The 19,442-nt window shown below is 40.9% G+C and overlaps 1 protein-coding gene across 12 annotated transcripts in view; it reads left to right on the plus strand.

Annotated features, from left to right (window-relative positions):
- TTLL5 (tubulin tyrosine ligase like 5) overlaps positions 1–19,442 on the plus strand; it is a 127,038-nt gene that overhangs the window by 72,578 nt on the left and 35,018 nt on the right. For 10 of the 12 annotated variants that reach the window (XM_042047997.1, XM_042048007.1, XM_042048000.1 and 7 more), the window contains one exon: positions 2,957–3,111. The exons of the other annotated variants lie outside the window; for them this stretch is intronic. In XM_042047997.1, coding sequence (XP_041903931.1) covers positions 2,957–3,111 — 155 coding nt within the window. The remainder of the gene's footprint in view (positions 1–2,956; positions 3,112–19,442) is intronic. 12 annotated transcript variants of the gene reach the window in all.

Raw genomic sequence — 19,442 nt, forward strand, 5'->3', positions numbered from 1 at the left:
CAATGATACAGTATTAATGAGGAAAGCATGTCACAGTAATAGAGCAAGACTGAGGTGGTAATTCGTCAGACTAAACGGTTCTTGGCATCAAGATGATGAGGAGAGAAAATTGGATGACATCATCTTCATTTCACACATTGGATATGTTAGCAAAGTTGTGATCGCTGTTGCTGACAAGCTAAGAATTGTATATAACCTATTTTATTTACCATGCTGCTTTCTGTGTTTGCATCATTTACCATTCTTGCTTCTTTTCAGACAATAAATTCTTTGTGACCAGCAACTGTCATTGTTAGGTATTTGTATAGTGCCTGGCACAATTAGAACTAAATCTAATTTGAAGCTTTCTGTTACTGCAATGAAGATTCTTTAAAATTTAATTAAATTCTACAGAACACAGCAACATTAAGGGGTGAAGTAGAGGCTCCAAAATGACACCTAATACTGTTTTCCATATAGGGTGGATAACACTACCCATTACTAAGCTTGCCTGATAATGTCCCACTGTAAGATCTTGTCTGAAATTGCTTATAATGCTCTGAAACTTTATTCATTTGAATTAATGTTTTCTGTGCTTATTGTTCAGTTCTCAGAACACTTCAGGCAAGGTGAAGTATTCCAGCCAAAACCAAGGCTGGATTAAAAAAATATTTTGTGCATTTTAATATCTACAGAACTTTTCTTTTAAATCTCTTCATCTCCCACGCTTTGAAATAGCAATTTTGAATTTAGAGTTTTGTCCAAGCTTGATTGCAGATTAACTGTTTGAAAAGCTTCAGGTGAAATATACTCAGCAAGACCTGCTAGACCTCTCAGCTTCCTGAAGGTTCCCTCCACACTGAGGATACTAAACTGAATTTCTCTGTATTTGCAGCTCTAGTGTACTTTGGTTTGAGCTTCTGTTCTCTTGTGTTTTCAGTAACCTGGTCCATGTTGAGTTGAGGACCTGTCTGACTTGACTGCAGAATGAGTAGGAATTCTGCCAGGGTGTGGAGAACAGCTAGGATATGGAGCCTGTGAAATTTGTATCTGGACATAATTTAGGAGAGGACACTGAGAACCATTCAGATGGAAGAACAGAAATGGATGGAGTGGTAGTGTGGTAAATGTGGTCCAGTGAGCAGCCCTCATTCAAGGACTGGATGAATGAAGAGGGTGGCAAAAGGAGAGGTCAGGGGAGGGGAATAAAACCAGAACTACTAGGATATAGGACATGTGAGAAACCAAGAACAGAAATGTGGAAAGACCAGTCAAGTAACAACTCCTGGGGAAAGTTCCAGACCTGAAATGGTGTGAGTCAGGGGCCAGAAGTAGTGGGAAAGCTAGTGCTGGAAGTCTGTAAGAATGAAACTATACTGAGGAAAACAAGGAGAATGACACCTGAAATGCAGAAGCTGAGACTGTGTGAGAATAATGATACACAGATGAGGAGCAAGAATGGGAAAGGATAGAGCTGAGAAGGGGTGAGATGAAAGTGGCTGCTTTTGGAGGAGTGGGCAGAAGCCTAGGGTATAACCACTCGAATTTAATTCTGTCCAGAACTTGAAGTAGGAATTCTGAACTTAAAAAATGCTTAGGTGCCTTGTACTATTAAACCACAGGAGGGAAAACTTACTTTGTTGTCAATGGCAATGTTCATGATCCAGAGTTCAGCGAGAGGACTGTCTGTAGTCCTGAGCAAGCGCATTTTAAGAGTGAGTGTAGTGTATTGCAATGAAGATGGCATGTACTTGTTTGAGTAACTGAGCACAAATTCCGTTAAAAGAGCGTTGTTAAGCTATGCTTAAGTCACACTTTAAGTGGCTTAATAAGCACCACCTTTGAGATGTGGAGCAGATGCAAGGCTAGTTCTTAGACTCTTCTTTCTGTGTCCTGTGTCTCATTGGCTATATGCCTTCCAAATGCCACAGAAGTGAGGAGGACCAATACAGGTAAGTCTTGTTTGCCATATGATCCTAATCTTTGTGCAGAACCTGATGTTTTTGCTGCTCCTAAAAAATAGCATGTGATTGTGTAATTTGAGGTAGTTGTATGTCAGGGCTTGACTGGGAGGCCTTTGCAAAGTTGGCTTTTCAACCTTTGTATTGTTTTATTACTTTTTTTTTTTTTTTTTCCAAAATGTAAACTGTTATACCGCTGTAACAGATCCATTGCATTATGTATTTTTTCAGTACATCAGCAGATAGGGCCTCCTTGCACGGTTTGATCTTTCAAGAGTATAAGCAATGCAGGAAGAATGCTTATGGAAGGAAACAATGAAATACATGTTACATGCTTAAAAACTCATAGATTTTAGAGCTTGATATTGCAAACATACACCTAACGTAATTTTTGTGTGTTTACTTGTGTGAACACACAGTGCTTTGTAAGTGGTTGTGTGAGAAGTTTCTTTAATGTGTGGTTGGGTTTTGGTTTGAATTTTATATCCAAGGTACGTATGTTTTTGGGTTGTGCTTGTATGTTTGTGTAGGGAGGGGTAGAGACAGGACAGGTGCACATGGTTGGCTTACTGACACAGCTCACGACAACTGGAGAGATACTCTGGTCTCTACTCAGTGTAATATGAGCTTCTAGCTTTTGATCAATGCATGTGGAGTTAATTTTTCACATGGGAGGAACTTTCTTACTTTGGGATTTTTGCCCCATCTTTGTCCTTTTCCTTCTCTGTTCTTCTGTGAATGGCAGGGTTGTAATTTTCATGCTGGCCTCTGAATTCATCTTGGGCATGATGGATCTTGGTGTCATCTCTCACTGCTTTATGCAACTAGCACAGTGTTTTTTGCGTTTGAAAGTTTTCCATTTTCTAACAGTTTCACTTCTCTTAGTACATACTCTATCCCATTTACTTAGTGATACATTTTTCTCTTTTCTTGGCATTTAATTGTTTCTGATAGTTTGTTTGGGTTTGTTTTTGTTTTGTTTCTTTTTCTTTTTTTTTTTTTTTTTGCCTCTTCAGTTAACAAACCTGGACTTGGCAAGTGGAGCTATAAGCAAGGGGAATGCAGCTGCCCCACAGAGCTACTGGTCACCACTCAACAAAAGAGGGCCACTGTGGCCTGTTCAGTCAGATACTCATAGAGATGACAAAAGATCTGTCTCTTCAGCAGTCAGGTAAGTTAAAATTGCTGCTCTAGCTTTTTGAAGAAGAATGCAATGCGCTCAGGAGCTCAATTGTAATCTGTGTTTGGCTTCTTGCTCAGATGTAGGAACATGTCTAGAGAAGGGCAACATCGCTGGTGAAGGGTCTGGAGCACAAGTTTTACGTGAAGCAGCTGGAGAAGCTGAGGTTGTTTAGCCTGGAGAAAAGGAGTCTTGGGGAGTGGGGGGTTACACTATTGCTCTGTACAACTCCCTGCAAGGAGGTTGTAGTGTGTGTTGGTCTCTTCTTGCAAATAACAAATGATAGGACAAGAGGAAATGGCCTCAAGTTCCATCAGGGGAAGTTTAGACTAGATATTAGGAATAACTTATTCACCGAAAGGGTTGTCAAGCCTTGGAACAGGCCACCTAGGGACATGGTGGAGTCACCTGAGGGTTTTTAAAATGTGTAGGTGTGATACTTAGGGACATGGTTTAATGGCACACTTGGTAGTGTTAAGGTTAACAGTTGGACTTGAGGATCTTAAATGGAGGATCTTTTCCAGCATGAGCAATTCCATGATGCTAACAGCTTAGTAATGGTTCTTCTCAGGTTTAGAAACTAGCCCTATGAAAATAGCTGTATTCCCAGAGCTGTCAGGTTCATGGTGAAATAGGGGCATAGATGAACATGGTGGATGAGAGGGAAATGTCTGTTTCTCTTTGATCATTTCCCATCCCTGCATCTGTAAGTTTAGGTTTGCTGGCATTGAAACATATATGCAGAATGCAAACTTAGACCTGATGCTGCAAAAATCTCCACTAAGTCCTCATCTTCATGCTTTTTCCTTGAATATCAAGTTTAGATTGTTCAAAGATAGAGCAGTATTTATCAGAGTTTCTTTTCCAGATGTCTTCTTTATACTCTATATTAATTTTGGACATTGGAATTTATATTTATGGCTTACACACTCATGGGAATCAGGGCAGAGGACTGATTTTGCAGTAAAACCATTCTTCCTGTGGTTCAAAGAACAGCAAGATTTACTTGCAGGAATCTGAATCTTGGAAGCTAGGAACAAGGCAAACTTGCTGCAGTAACCAGGCTAGAATACAAGCCCAGGACTGCTGGAGATCTGAGTTCTTCCTTTCCACTCCAGTAAATAATATTGATTCCTTTGCCTAAGCATTCATTTTTATCTTTTAAAACGGAATAATGAAGCAGAACTTCTCCAAGACATGAGTTTAGGTCTGGAAAGTACTGCATACATTAAAATGCCGTTCTTATCACTGGTGCCTGAATGCTACTGGAAAATAGAGGGAAGCGAAAGAGGGAGAAACACAGTGCAGAAGGCATGTGATCTGAGTGCTCATCCTTCCCCAAATCTTCAACAGAAAGATTGTAATGGGATTTGGAAAGCTCAAGCAAAATTGTTCTTATTTCATCAGTCACTACTTTTCATCCTGCCTAAAGAAGAGGAATGTGAGGAACGTGAGAAATGAATTCCTGGCCTGTTTCTGTTCCAGCACAATGTTTGCCTCGGGGGTTTAAAGTTATTGAGAGAAGTGGTGGTGTTTCTACTCTTGGACCCCATCCAGGCAAGCTATTACCTAATCCAAATAAAGAACCTATCCAACAGGTGTAAACTGCCTTCCCCTCCTACATGGCTTGGGAGAGCAGCAGCATGCAGGCTGTCCTAGAGCTTCTGTTCCTTTTTCAGCTCTGTTTGCACTTCTGCATGGGCTCACAGACATAGCTGCAAACCCCACCACTGCTGCCCAAAGCTCCATTTTGAATGACTTCCAGGGCTGTGCCTCATCTAGCATTGTGTGCATAGTTTAATGCTTTTAGTTAAAGTTTCTGTTTTATTTTGAGCAGCAATCTGAAAATACTTCAGAATTTTCCAGTCACAACTGATAGAAGATTCCATCTTCAAACCTTTTAGGAGTCATTTAGTCTTTCACTACTTCAGTTGCTTTGTTTTTATCCTCAGAAAAAGAGTCAGAAAGATGCCTTAAGATTCCCTGTTGAGTTATTTTATCTTCTTGGCTGCTTTTATCGAATGGCTGAAATACTGGGAGTTAAGAGGTTTATGTAAATCTGGAAATGAAAAAAAAAATTATTGAGGCAGTGCTGGATTACTTGGTCTGTGAACTTGAGTTTAATGAGAGAATTCCAAAAGGAATATCAAGGTTATGATATGTGGAGATGGCTATCTTGTATTGTAAATGCTTTTTTGCTACTTGATTGTTACATTGGAGCAAGCAATTCATAGAGGGTCATCTGATGGGTGTTAGCCTGTGCTCAGCGCTGGCTGACTGAAGAAAAGCTTCCTGTTTTGTTCCATTAAGATTCTCGTGTATCAGTTACAAAATTCAGCAAGGATGGAAATGTTCTGTAAATGGGTCTCTTATCTGGCTTGCACTTGGCTCCAGTTCAAACATCTGTCTCTGAAGTGCAGTCCTCACAGTTTTTGTATGGCTCTGTGGTAAATCTGCTGCTGAAGGTCGTTAGAAAATTTTGGTTTGATGCTTGCAGTCTGTAGGATTCAGGCTATTCTTTTAGGCAAATCATCTATCCCTTTAATTCCCACTCTCCCAATACTGACTTAACTAAATGTATCTCAATAGAAGTTATCCCTTCTTTTGTTGATTCCTTTTCTTTGCATGAGATGAGGTGACAAATTAGTAGAGTACTTGCCAAAAGGCAAAGGAGGTCTTAGGTTTGTAATAAAGAGACAGGGGACATTTCTGGATATGTTAAAATGTTATTTTAGAAATCTGCGCTGCTGTGCATTTTGAGATTTTTTTTTTTTGTCACTTTCTGTAAGCATTGGCACCATTTTCACTCAAATGGTGGCCTAGCCTGTTGCTGCACCTCAGACAAAGAAGCCTGCAGGGCTGCAAAAGAGGTGAAATGTTCCAAGTTGTGTGTGGCCTTACTTCTAACTACTGTGACATGACTGTCAACCTCTGCCACATTTGCTGCAGACCTGCCTTTGTTGCCCTCTGTATATCAATGAAGTTATGCCAAATCTGTTCTCTCCTTCTTTAATCCCAGTCCTGTCTCAGTGCTCTGTCTCAGTTCTCAGCTTCTCACTCAGTCCATCGGGCAGGATTGTCACCCTTTCACATCATGCTGTAAAGGCACTAAACGTGATTACGTGTTTTGTAGTAGAGTTACTGAAGATTACCATATATAGTTTTTATCACAATTTTAGTAAAGTAATCCAAGGACCACAACCATGAAAGTGATTCCTCATTATCCAGTGAAACTACGAGTCAGCTGAAGCCAAGACCGTACTAGAACTGCTCTTAAAAAAGCATTCTCTTGAAAGCATTCTTGGTTGTATAATAAAGGTAAAAAATCAGGTGTTTAACAGAATGAAGCTTGTTGATTCAGAACATAAACTAGCTTTTAAGTACCTGTTAGCAAACAGCTGCATGATCCCTAGTTGTGAGGACAGTAGATGGAGGTTAGTAGAGGCTTCTGGCACTGGAATTTGCAGCTGCTGTGCCACTTGTTTTTTGAAAAAGACAGTGGATTTCTTCTCCAAGAATTACTTGGGCTCTGCAGGTCACTAAATATCTAAGACCTGGACCAAAGCTAGCAAGAAAGATGATTTTTTTTTTTTTTTTCCCTAGCTGGTACAGATTTCTGTGTTTTCAGTGGGCACTTTGGATTCAGCAGCAGCCATCCTTGCTCGTGTTCATCTTGTAGAATTCATAGGAGCAGTAAGTTGGCAAGAATTCAGCAGTGAAATGGTCAGTGTTTTCTCAGATCTCTGTTTCATTAGGTTCTTGCTCTTTCATAACATTGATCTCAAACCTGAAGACTGACCACACACTTCTAAACTGCTCAGCATATTTTTTCCTTGGATTTTCTGACAGACTTATTGAATTTGGTTAGGGCAGGCAGGCAAGCTTCCTTGTCATCAGTCAGAGAGTAGAATGGCAGTCAAATTTATATTACAGAGCCTGTGAAGGGCTACTGCAGTCAGAGAAAAGGGAATTCTCTTCTTTTCCTTGTGTCTGAAGTACTTCTTAGCTCATAATTTCTGCCAAGGTGCTCAGGTTTATCAAGAAATGATGTTTTGTTTGTAGACTGTCTACTCTGGTTTAAATTATATAAACACATGCTTTTTCAATTTTCTGATCTAAAGGGGTTTTAAGTGTAATTTACTGTGGTATCACTCTCATTGATAGTAATAGCAACAGCTCTCAGGGCTTCACAGGCTGTGTGCACATACCTGCTGTCTGTCCAGGTTCCCAAACAATCTCTGCTTTGTGTATTTTCTTTTTTACTTTTCCTTGCCTAGAAGTATCAAATAGGGTGGGAAACCAGAAGATGCTGACCAGACATTTAGCATCTCAGATGCTTCTGGGTCACATTGCATATATTTACAGCTCATGTACAAATCAACAGTGTGGGTGCAGGAAATCCGGTATTCTACTTAAAAAGCTTCCTGTGCTTGCTCTAATAGAAACTGTGTATCAATTTGTATGCCAAAAATTCTACACAGCAAAATGATTGTACACTCTGCTCTCTTGCACACCCCAGCTCATGAACTAAGATTGCTGTGCTGCATCCCCTGACAGACAGTCTCCCAAATCAGGACCTTCCTTTTAATTGCTGGCCTTCCTTAACCTGGGCTGGGTAGTGGATACTTTATGTCCTCCTTCCCCACCTAGTGCCTACTACTGCTTCTTGCCAATTTTACTGCTAGGGATACATGTGCTATGTGTTCTAGGTTTCAGATGCTCTGATCACACCAAGTGTATATCCTTTGGACTTGGGAGGAAGAATCCCAGGTCTCTTCTGAGAGTTTTCTCTGAGCTGGTGTATTTGGCTTCTCTAGTTTCACTGAATCTTTGAGTGTTGCCAGAAAGACCCCAAACAGCAATCACCAGCTAATTATAGTTCACTGGTCTCAATCCTTTGTGTCAAAGGGGCAGCAGTTTGCTGTGTTTGACATGAAGGGAAGGTGAAAGTGGCTTTGTTGTTTCCTCAGTTTTTATTTTACATTTTGGAGCTGTGGAATGTAAAATAAGAAGTCACACTTGGACCCTGACTGGCTCTGAAGAGCAGTGAGAAGAGGGAGACTGAAATAGACAAAAGATGTGAAGGGTGATTCTTGCAGGGATAGAAGGGTGAGTAGTTGATGGGACAGTCTTGCTTTTTTTGCAAGACTCTTGAGCTAGGCTGGGGTAGGCTTAGCATGGCAGAAGCAGCATGGTATTGTAGTAGGGGCTGTGGGAGAGAGTTAACTATGTATGGGCTTGCAGCTAAAAGTAAGGACAAGAGAATTCCTAGGGATCTTGGCAGCTAATGCCAAGTTTTTATAAGAATAAATCTCTTTCTCTGTGTTACATATGTGTTGCCTTGTAGTTCTGGGTTGATGGTAACTTTATTCTCTTCCAAATCATTTTTTTAAGCTCCCTGCAGTTTCTTGCAAAGTGGAGGCTACCTGGCGGCTCTCCGGTGCTGCATTTGCCAAGTGTTCAGAGCCTATTTGTTTGCACAGCATCTAGGTGTAAGGTAACTTGGAGGCTGTGTGGCACTGATGCCTTTGGAGGAAATGAAGGGAGAAAGCAGCAAGCACTGAGTGTTATACAGTAGGCCCTCGGTTCAGTTTGAGCAAACTGCAGTGACCTTAACACCTCTCTCTCTAAGCAGTACAGAAGTGCCAGAGCAGCAGCAGCCCAACAGCACTGAGTCCAGCCCTGTGCTAGCACAGCCGCATGTCTGTTCCTTGTTCCCCACAGTGCCTGTTCTCTTCTCTTTACCTTAATGCCTGAATTCAATTTCTTTATTGGAGGCGGAGGAGTAATTGACGGTGGGTTCAGTGATTTTTCTGTGACTTTTGTCTGCATCGCCTCAGCAGCCCTGTCATGCTGATTCTGCCTGTGGTCCTTGAGAGGCGGCATTTCTGAGAGCTCCGAATTTGGGGTTTTTTACTTCCTGCTCAGAAGAGGTTTGAGGAGAGGAGGTGAAAACTACTACCTGGGTAGCTGTACATTTTTGCAAGTCATCCCATTTCTAGTTTGTGTATGTTCTTCCTCTCCATGTGCATCCATGCATATTTGTGCCTGTAGCTCCTGCCTCAACAGCCTCTTGCCTTTTGTTGTTTTTTTTTTTCCATGCATGTCTCCCAGGGTCACCAGTGACAACTTGTTAAGTGTGGAAGTGAATTGGCTGACTTAAACTTCAGAAATACATGGCTCGCCTTGTATTTCTCTCTCTCTCTCTCTCTATATATATATATATTGGTCACACTAAGGAAACTTATGTTGTCAGGGCCAATTGCTCTCCATCCTGCTTGGAAATTGCTCTGGGCCTCAGCACCATGGATTGGCACAGTCCTCAAGGATCCCTGCTTCCCACAGCTAGACCTTGGCTCTGTCTGTCTGGAGCCTCCAGGAGAGGAAAGGCGGAAAGCTCGTGACTTGCCCAGACAGTCTGAGGCCTGGCCCTGCAGCCTCAGCTCCCCAGACGCTGTTGAGTCGGACTTGGCTGGCAGCCGCCGCACTGTTACTTTTCTGAGGTAATAAGTGAGATTAATCACAGGACCATTTTCAGAGGCAAAGGAGGTTTGTGCTGCATGCAGGGAGACCGTAGGAGCCACTGCTCGGGCTGTGAGCCGGAGGTGAAAACTGGGGCCTCACAGCAGGGCACCAGTGCAGTTGTGCAAGTGTGGCCTCCCTACTTGGGAAGCATTGCTGGAGCTGCAGCCTGATGCATCTCCTGGACGGGCCCTGGCTGAGCACAGGGGGCACAGATCTGCATTACCTTCGTCTGCTGGCCTTGCACAATCACATCTTTGCAAATAACTCTCAAAATTTGAGGGGTACCAGGCTTCTTTTTGACTGCATGACTTCCAGAGGTTTCCTCCTATTCCCTGCAACATACTTTGGAGAGCAAGCAGCCCACATTGATAGGAGGAGGGGAATGACAGGGGTCTCCTACCTTCTCCTAAGCCAATACTGCATAATGGGTTTTCTATTTTCAGCTGCCTCCACAAACTGACCTTACTCTAATGTAAACACAGGATTTGCTATCCTGGACCGGACTGCTAATCTCTTAAATTCTCCCATCCTCTGCTTCAGAGCAACTATCACCACCGACATCAGTAGAAACACAGAGAATGTTCTGATGGACAACAGGGAAATTCCCTTTCTGAGGGGGAGCTAGATTTTGCCCTCTAACTGCTGATAGCTGGCATGTAGTTCTTGCAATACTTAGTTCTGCATAGTCTAGTGTTGATATTGTCATTAGTCATATATTTTACCTTCTGCAAAAAATGTAGTCCCCCTGAATTGCAGCAGTGAGTTCCACAGGTGTGTTGCATATTATGCAAAAGTTTCCTTCTTTAATTTTTTCCCAGATTTTGCCAAAAGTCTCTGTACCTGTAATAAGATCACATGAAGACAAACAGAAATGCTTGATTTATTTTCTGGCACTATTCATTCTCTATCTTTTTATCATCTCCCTTCTTGTTTGTCTCTCCTAAACTAAACAGTTCCATTCTTTTCAAATTCTAAATGGAAATCTTTCTGGCCCTCTAATAATTGTCTGGCTATCTTTATAGAGATGACAAGAAATGAAAACAGTACATCAAGTGGGAGTAAAATGTTAGTTTCATGTAAATAACACTAGTGTATCTCTAATTTCTATCTCAACTTACGTGTACCAATATCCTGTTGGCTTCTGACCATGCTAAACACTGAGTTTTTTATTAATATGCAGTTGTTTTTCTTTGATTATTACAGTAAATGTCAATCTGAGCAACAGGTATAAGTAGTTCATTTTTTTCAGGGTTTTTTTTTTTTCTTTCCCCATTCCTTGCTAGGTAACTCTCCTTTTCCTGCACTGGTGGATTTTGTTGGCTGTGATGGAAATTGCTTGATCTTTTCTGTTCGATTAAACACCTAATTGAATATAGAACAAGTTGAGATCTCCTAGTGTCTTTCACTACTTGACTCATAATATCCCCCCAGTAATCCCTGATCTCCCGTGTCTTTGAAATACACTGTATCAGTTCCAGCTATTTCATGTTACAAAGTGACGAGCACGTCTTCCTTTCCTCTGCATTTATTTAAACCTCTTATTCGCCATTAAAATACTTGTTTTCCAGAGTGGTTTTCAGAGGGTTAATGTGCCTGTAGTTCTCATGGGGGAGATCTACTCTGCTCCTTACTTTCTGTAGGAATGAGGGGACCCTGTAGTCTGGTGCTCTGTAGGAGTGGCTCTGGCTACAGCAGCCTTCCTCTCTAAAGGAGTTCTGAAAGGGTTACAAGGGAGCCTTGGCTGTTTCTTTGAGCTATTTGGAAAGGACCGGCCTCAGACAGCTTGGCAGGAACCTGGGGCCCTGTTTTTTCCAGCCCAGCCCTTCCTTCTGCACAGAGCTGTCAGGGAATCCCACGAATGTCTGGTTTTCCCCCTTTCCTAATTCTTTTAACTGTATTTTTATCCATCTGTGACTCTTCCTCACAGAAGGATCTCAAATTTTATCCATTGATTTGCCTTGCACGTAGTGAAGTATAAATGAAAGCTGTGCTACCATGCCGTAGCTGTTGGAATTAGTTCGCAGTTGTGCAGCTGAGAAGGGCATTGGGAAGTTCCCCAGAAGAATGTCCTTTCTGGCACTGATCTTAAGGCAGGTCCACCTGGCCTAAGAACAGAGGGATTGAATGGGCCCATCTTTGAACTGTGCTATTCCTGTGGGTTACGGTGAGGCACTCTGAAATCTCAGGGCTTCGTGTTCTGTATCCTCTCGATCAGACATACAGAATTCTGCTTTGTAAAAATGGAAATCCTCTTTGTAAGCCAGGCTTATGAAAGACAAGGTTAGTGACTTTTCCTTAATTTGCCTCATGCTCTCCAGGACTGTCCTGAAGTTGAACTCATTGTGAATATTTTGGAGATTTCTAGGTCTGCCCTGCACTTTTCACTTCAAGAAAATGGAGGTGTAGTGGGTAGTGTGAGAAGGGAAGTTTGGCTACTTGTGAGAGCAAAGGTCTTGAACAGCTGTGTTGAAGACATTGGTGTTGTGCAGCTGAGGAAAAGAAATTGAATTAGGATTACACTGCTATCTCAGTAAGCCTGTCAAATGCTGGAAGTAGGGTGGGATCTGAGTTCCATGTAGAAAGACTTCCAGAAGGCAGCCCTCATGTGGGGCAGTCTGTGGACAAGCCTACGAAGTCAGCAGCCACAGGACCTGGAATCAAGCTCAGTTGAATTAAGGGTTTCAGTGACCAAGTACAAATGCCAGAGCAGGAGGTAGCAAAAGGGGCCAAAGGGTTTTCCTTCTGACTAGGCTTTGTTTTGGAGCTACCTTCCATTGTACAGTGAAGTTTCCACCAGCAACACACATTCGTATTTTCCATCCAGCCCAAGGTCATGCTTTAGCTTGGCTTCCTCAGGATGAACAGTGTTCTTTTTGGTGTTTTATACGGTGATATAAATGGGAAATCCCTGCAAAAGCACAAAGAAACCCCTTTCACGTCCCTGAAAGTGTTACTTGGCCTTTCCTGTGAAGATTCTGCTTTCACCTAATTTCCCCTAGCTTTCTGACTGTTAAAGTTTTGTAGCTGACACCAGAGTTTGCGAACTGCATGCTGTTGGCTCTATGTCAGCCTGTTACTCTCTAGGGTTTCTCTGGGCTGCAGGTATCAAGCAGCAGCTGTTTGTGAATCACGCAGAGATCCAGTGTTTAACAAAAGCCCCTTTTGAAAAAGGGGGAAGGAGAAAATGTAAAAAAAGCCAGGATTATTTCAGTTCCCCTGTGTATGTCATGACAGCTTTGCTTGGTGATCCTGTTCAGTAGCTCCTAGGTGTAGGTATGTTGTGTAATCTGAAGAAGATGCAGCAACCAGAACTCCACTGTGGAACACCAACTTTTTGTTTAGGGAATAGTGTGACTTATAATAATGAGTTACATTTGTGGTTACTAATACTTTTTTAGTCTCTACCCAGCACTGGATACTATCAGCCATTGAGTAGTTTGGCCAAAATGCTCTGGGCAAGAGAACTTTGGTTGGTTATGAGCAAGAAAGCTCACTCAAAAAAGCTTGTTACTCAGTTGTCCAGAACCAGTGCCAATTACAAGAATTTTTTAAGTGCACTGTTAAGGCTGGGCTGTGCAGTGTCAGGATGGAAATACCAAGAATTCTTTATTACAAGCAGTTATTTCTAGGATTTCATTCTGTAGCAATAATTGAAAGATATCTTCTTAAAAAAAAAAGGCAGGGAAGAGTGGGCAAAAAAGCTGGGTAGTGCTTAAAGATACCAGTTTCCAGATACTCTCCTATTGCAAACATGGCATTTTTATTAATATTTCTTATCTGAGAACTGTTCATAACAAACCAGATGGGGAGATGCCAGGCCAGCCTGGCTGATTCAAATCTACTTAAAACTGGTACTGAGACAACAACCTTTAGTAAAAGGAATTTAAGAGACCTCTGCTGGGTGGTTGGACATGTGAACAGGCTCCCCAGGGAAGTTACCATAGCACCAAGCCTGCCAGAGTGTTTGAACAATATTCTTGGGCACATGGTGTGACTCTTGGGGTGTCCCTTGCACAGCCAGGAGCTGGATGCCAGTGATCCTTGTGGGTCCCTTCCAACTCAGGACATTCTATGATTCTGTGTTGCTTGGCTCCTTTGCTTGAATTTCAGATTGTATCTGGCTCAGTAAATGTCTTCCACTCCCCTTTCTATCTTTCTGCTATCTGTCACGTGGGACTTAACTGAAAAGTTAGTCAAAGATGATGTGGCAGTGCTGCACATGCTATAGGCAGCTGGCTGTCAGGGATGCTTCACCTGGGCAAAATTCATCCTCTGGAGTAAAAGGGCTGTGACTTTCGTGGTCCAAACATTTTACATGCATAAAGATTTCTTCATTTGCTTACTACTGGAAAAAAAAATTAGAATCTTCTCGGTGAAGAATGTAGCCAAGTTGGGCCATGAATGTCTTCAGTGCTGAAGATTCTGAGTTTTTTCACAATACAGCTGAGAAAATGTTCATGTTTGGTAGACTGTATAAAAATGAGGAGGAAATCTCAAGTCTCGACCATCTGTTTGTTTTTTGATATTGGGATAAAGGTGCTGGTGAATAAAGAGGTGTAAGCTTATCTTCATTTATCCTTTTGAAAAGTTGAAGATGCAGAGACTTGAAATTGAGTAAGTTTAGGAATTTTGTTTCTTGGTATACTGGTTCTTAGTTCAGAAAAACTTTTCACAGTCAAATTCTGAATTTCAAATGAGAATTTTTTGTTATTTGTTAAAGACAACATACTCCTTAGTGTAGTGACTTCTACTTCCCATTGCAGTTTCCTAAGACTTCAATGGTTGTGGTGTTAGAAAGAACTTGAAATAACTTCTTAGAAAGAATGTTCTGTTCAATACATTTCTCATCTCAGCTCCTCTAGACACTTGGGTGTGATTCTTTGACAGTCTCATGATGCTAAAGATTCTGGCTTCTCTGTAAATATCTTCTGATGGATCATAATTTGAACAACAATTAAGGGCTTTCTGATTCAGGCAGTCAGCATGACAAAGAGAACACAGTCCCATTTTTTGTGAAGAAATCAGTAAATCAAAGTGTATGTGGAAGATTTAAGCACAGGCCCAAAAATTCAGCCCCACAAGTGATTCTTCATAGACTTTGCTGTTCTTAAGGTTCAGTGCTTTGATGAGCACATCCCTTTCCAATAAGGAACTGCGTATAATATCTCCAGGGTATTCTCCAGGAGAGTGAGATTTTCATTTCTACTAACAGTGATCCCCCTCGCCTTCTGTTTTCAAAATTCCTTAACAAAAAATGAAGGAAGTTTAGAGTTATCCCTTGTGAACAATTCTAATGAAGGCTGCCAATTAAGATTGTTTGGAACAGCTGTCTTTCATAGAGTTTGGTTTTGCATATTGACAGTTTGCTTATATATCTTCAAATTTCAAAAACCTCAAGAAACCTCAAGAAGGAGCTGTGTTTTAATGTGGAATTAGTTTTGTTAAAAAATCAGTGGGAATAATAACTTCTCTGTTATCAAAGTTCACAAATATTGTTTTTTTTATTTTAGTTTCTATAAGTAAGCACATATAATAAATTTAAAAATATTAAGTAAAATAGTAGATACTGGAAAAATAATTTTGAAACCCCAGTTTTAATAGTTGGATTATTTTGGTATATTTAAAGAAACTTGGATCCAATCCATCTTTAGTCATTTAAATATTTTGTTTTTCTGTTCAGGACATTGTTTGCATAACTGATTTTGCTTTTTTCAAAGTTCAGAGTCATGTTTTGATTTGTTTCTGAAATCCCACTTTCCTGCTGCTGCTGATAACCTGAATGATTTAAATATGGAAGTATCCTCTGCTATTCAGAGGACAAAATTTATGCATCAATTTCTAGGTTTGTTTTGTGGTGTAGAGGACAGAATATGGTTCATGTAGTGCAGAGGTTTTCTCTATTGATATTTTCTAAATAGAAAAAAAGTTGTTAACGTTCTACGATCTCTAAAGCATTGCAAAACCTGAATGAGTGTAGACATTACTGAGAAGCATTTCTGTGAAAGGTAAAAGAACTGTGGTGCTGGGTATTTTGCTGTTTGCATGTTTCCCTCTGAAATTATCTAAACTCCTGGTATCATGTAACTTTATGAATTGTGAATTATTATGCTTGTTGCTACACAAGGCGTAGTTGTTTGTGTGTTGTTTATCAAAATCTCACTCTGGTGTTTATGGTGTATATTGTTTGGTAGCAAAACCAGGTACCAACTACTCCTGTCATTTACTTTCAGATTTTTTCTAACACTGTTAACCTTCATGTGAGAGCTTGCTTACCATCTTACACTCCAATGAGTTTCTAGAGCCTTAAACACAGTACACAACATGAAGGTTAACCTCTTTGCAGATGTTTCTGTGTTCACCTCAAGCCTTCTGGAGGCCATGTTTGGACTCTTACCTGTCTGTACTGCAGATGAATTTTCTCTGAAATATACCAGTTGTGGCCTTTGAGTCTGCTCTATTTAGAATATTTGCTGAAACATCATGAAAGGCATCAAGTATAAAGAATCAGCATGCAATGGCGATTTCTTGATGGACACTGTTGTTATTGTCCTTGTTTGATGTGTCCTATCTCTGATAGGAGGGAAGTCTTGAAAGGACATTGTTCCACAAGTGGCTGGGGTATTTTAGTCTGCCCTTTTAAGGGTTTAGCATCTGCATCTTTGATGTAATCAGAATTCCATGCAATAACTTGGTGAAATTCCTGGGGTAGAGATTCCACGGTTCCCATCTGTGTTCCTGAGTCTGGGAGCTTCTGACTAATTATACAGTTTTCTCTGTACTTATAGGAAACAATTTCATTTTGGCTCTAGAAAAAGGGATTGGGTTGGAGTGGAATATAGGATTGTGTAACTTTTTTTCATGTTTAACCACAAATTCCACAAATGAAAGCTGCTGTACTTCCTCTGAAGATACCTACTCTTGGCTTTTGGTTTCCAGAGTCAGTAGAAATATTCAACCCCCATATACAGTCCAAAGACCTATCAGTTAAAAGGCTTACCCAAAATCTGTCATTAATGAATCCAGAAAAATTGCATCCCTAAGGAAACAGCACCCTTCCTAGATGCCTATTTTCAAACCCCAAGGGGAAAAGATGGATATAGTGTGCAGTTGGGATGACCAGCAGAGCTGGCACAACTGCATTGTAGACTCTTCTGTCCATGCTGGAGGAGAAAACATAACAAATACAGGTGCCTGGAAAAAACTGAGATAATTTAAAAGCTTTTTTCCTAGGTCTTGCAAACAAAACTAGTGCTGACAGTCTCTACCTCCTAGCCTGCAGTTGTAGGTAGAGACAGAAATCTCACGAAAAATACTTCAGGCACTGGGTGATCAAGTAAGTTTTGTGCAACTTGAGCATTTTCTGCAGACAGGATCTGAGAGAGAGGGATCTTTCAATGAATACTGGACTGAATATTGAAGTGTGGGAACTGCATTTTAGAGTGTGCTGTCTCATCTCGTGGTAGTATACAATATAATTATCTCGACATCCTTTTACTCATCTTCCTCTAATGACAGACTTTGTCTGTCATCAGATCTATCAGTTTCCTGGAGAAATTGTTGGCCCAGTTTACCAAGATAAACCTGAGCCTTTTCTGTAGTTTCAGAGGTTTAATTACAAATTTCCTGTTCTCAGTGCTTGTTTTCTGTCAGCTGGCCTTCTTGGTCAGCACGTGTCTTGCTGCCTGCTGGGGAAAAGGAGACAACTGAATGATTTGGGGCTCTCCCATGATTTTCCACTGCACCACCTGTTTTGGAAATGGTTGTAGACCTGCCAAACACGCTGAAGTGGTTAAGTGTACCGGCTCCTAAAGAAGCTGAAGGGGAGGAGTGGTTCTTGCCTGATGGGTTTTCAAAGGGAGCTCAGACTTTGATGTTCTGTTTTAGCAGCTGCTAGATATAGTGCCTCAGCCCTGTGCAGCACTTGTGGCCCCAGCCTTCATGCATTGTATTCTTTACACTTGCCAGAATGGAGGGAAGAAAAAAAAAATAAATTAAACCAAGAGTATGGGCATTAGCAATAGTGTTGCTTTGTTATATTTTACACTTTGAGTTACAGTGCCTTGTGCTGCATGCCAGTGAAGTACCTTGCACTTAATTGGGCCTATTAGAGTAAGAAATTTATTTCACTTCAGCTTTCTTTGCCTATTTGCTTCTTCCTCACCATCTTCTGCTTTGTCTGCTTCCAAACTAATTGCAGTAATTTTAAGCTTTTGTTCTGTAATGACCACATAAAGTAGGCAGAGATTTACATCTATGGTGCACCAGAATTCCTTGCTTAGTCTAGAGGGACTGGATCATCTTTTCAATAAGGATTGAGGGAGGCAGAGAAATGTGGTAGCTAAACCAAGGCTTCATATAAAGCCTCTGTTAAAGCAGGAACAGACAACACTCTGCTGTATCTGCTGAAGGCAGTTTGCTGGGAATTTCCCCTTTTCTCACTTAACTCTTCACTGCCAGAAATAAGATCCTGTAACTCAATTTGTTCCACTAATATTGAACTTCATTATGATAATGTGAACTCCTCTCTGATTTTGCTTGTCGAAACATTGGTTTACTGGAAATGCTGGAGGCTGAACTCTGTTTTTGGGTGAAGAGCCAGATAGATTCCAATAGTAAGAGTAGAATGGGGACTGTAGTCTGTATAGTTTAAAACAAGGAGGCCAAAATTGTGGTAAACTGGAATGGTCTCTTTTGGCAAGGCAGTACACTTCTGTGGTATTTATCTCTGGAGGACGAAATCCAAAAAAATAGGGAGATTCTTGCTCTGCAGTACTAGCTTTACTGCAGGTAAAGCTTTATAAAAATACAAGCCTTTCTAGTCTTTTCTTGCAGTTCTTTACAGTAAATTCTGGTATGTCATCACCCAGGCAATAGAGAGGGACAGATGCATAGGAATTTCTGGGAAGGAAATGTCACTACTGGTTTTTCGTCTTTGTTCCAGTGCTGGCTGTAGAATTTCTAAATTATTTTCTCTTTCCATATTAAAAATCAATAACACCTAAATCAAAATTGAACCTGCCATTCTGTTCTGAAGGTTTTTTTTAGGCTGCATTTTAGCTATCAACAAAACACAACATATTTGCTATTTTCTGGAAAGTAGTTTCCTCCAAGTAGGATGTCTCTTGAGGATTCGTAGAAGGAACACTACAGACCTGGTAAACTTCTGTCACTTTTAGCCTGTGAAAAACCTTGCTAGGAATTTGTGCTACCTTGGTTGAAATAATAAGCACTTTTATAAAGTATCTTCCATTACCTCTAAGGAAGTTGGGTGGAGTGAGGGAAAAATAGCACTTACCTTTTACAATACCAATGCAGTGCTTTGTGGCCATCCATGAGGCTTGCAGGGATTTAAAAAAAAAAAGGTGTAAACCAATGAGCACCACACCCCTGGTATTGCTTTGGTGTCAGTGTGCCATGCTGCTCTTAAGATGGCTGAAAGTCTATATCATGATAGTATCTATCTGTGGTCTCTGTATAAGTAGACTTTTTTTCATATATTTTTAAATTTCTGCAACGTGTGGGATAGGATGGTCTCGCCTATGCATCATATACAGTCACTGGGCCAGCTTCTTCAATAGGTAACAACCCATGCTAGAGTCTCTCTGTGTAACTGAGCATATTCCACCAACATCCCCTGATTATATTTTACATAACTACTTTGTTACAGACTTTAGAAAGTGTGTGCTGACACAGACATAGTTACTTCTTCCTCTAGTCCATTGTTAAATGTTCAGGGAGCCACAGCAGGTGAGTCAATCTTCGTACAGGAGGTGGAGGTAAAAGAATTCTCCCTTAGC

The sequence above is a fragment of the Corvus kubaryi genome, unplaced genomic scaffold (genome assembly GCF_017639235.1).
Source record: "Corvus kubaryi isolate FWS band 111438036 unplaced genomic scaffold, C.kubaryi_AGA036_p1.0 66, whole genome shotgun sequence".
Taxonomy (NCBI): domain Eukaryota; kingdom Metazoa; phylum Chordata; class Aves; order Passeriformes; family Corvidae; genus Corvus; species Corvus kubaryi.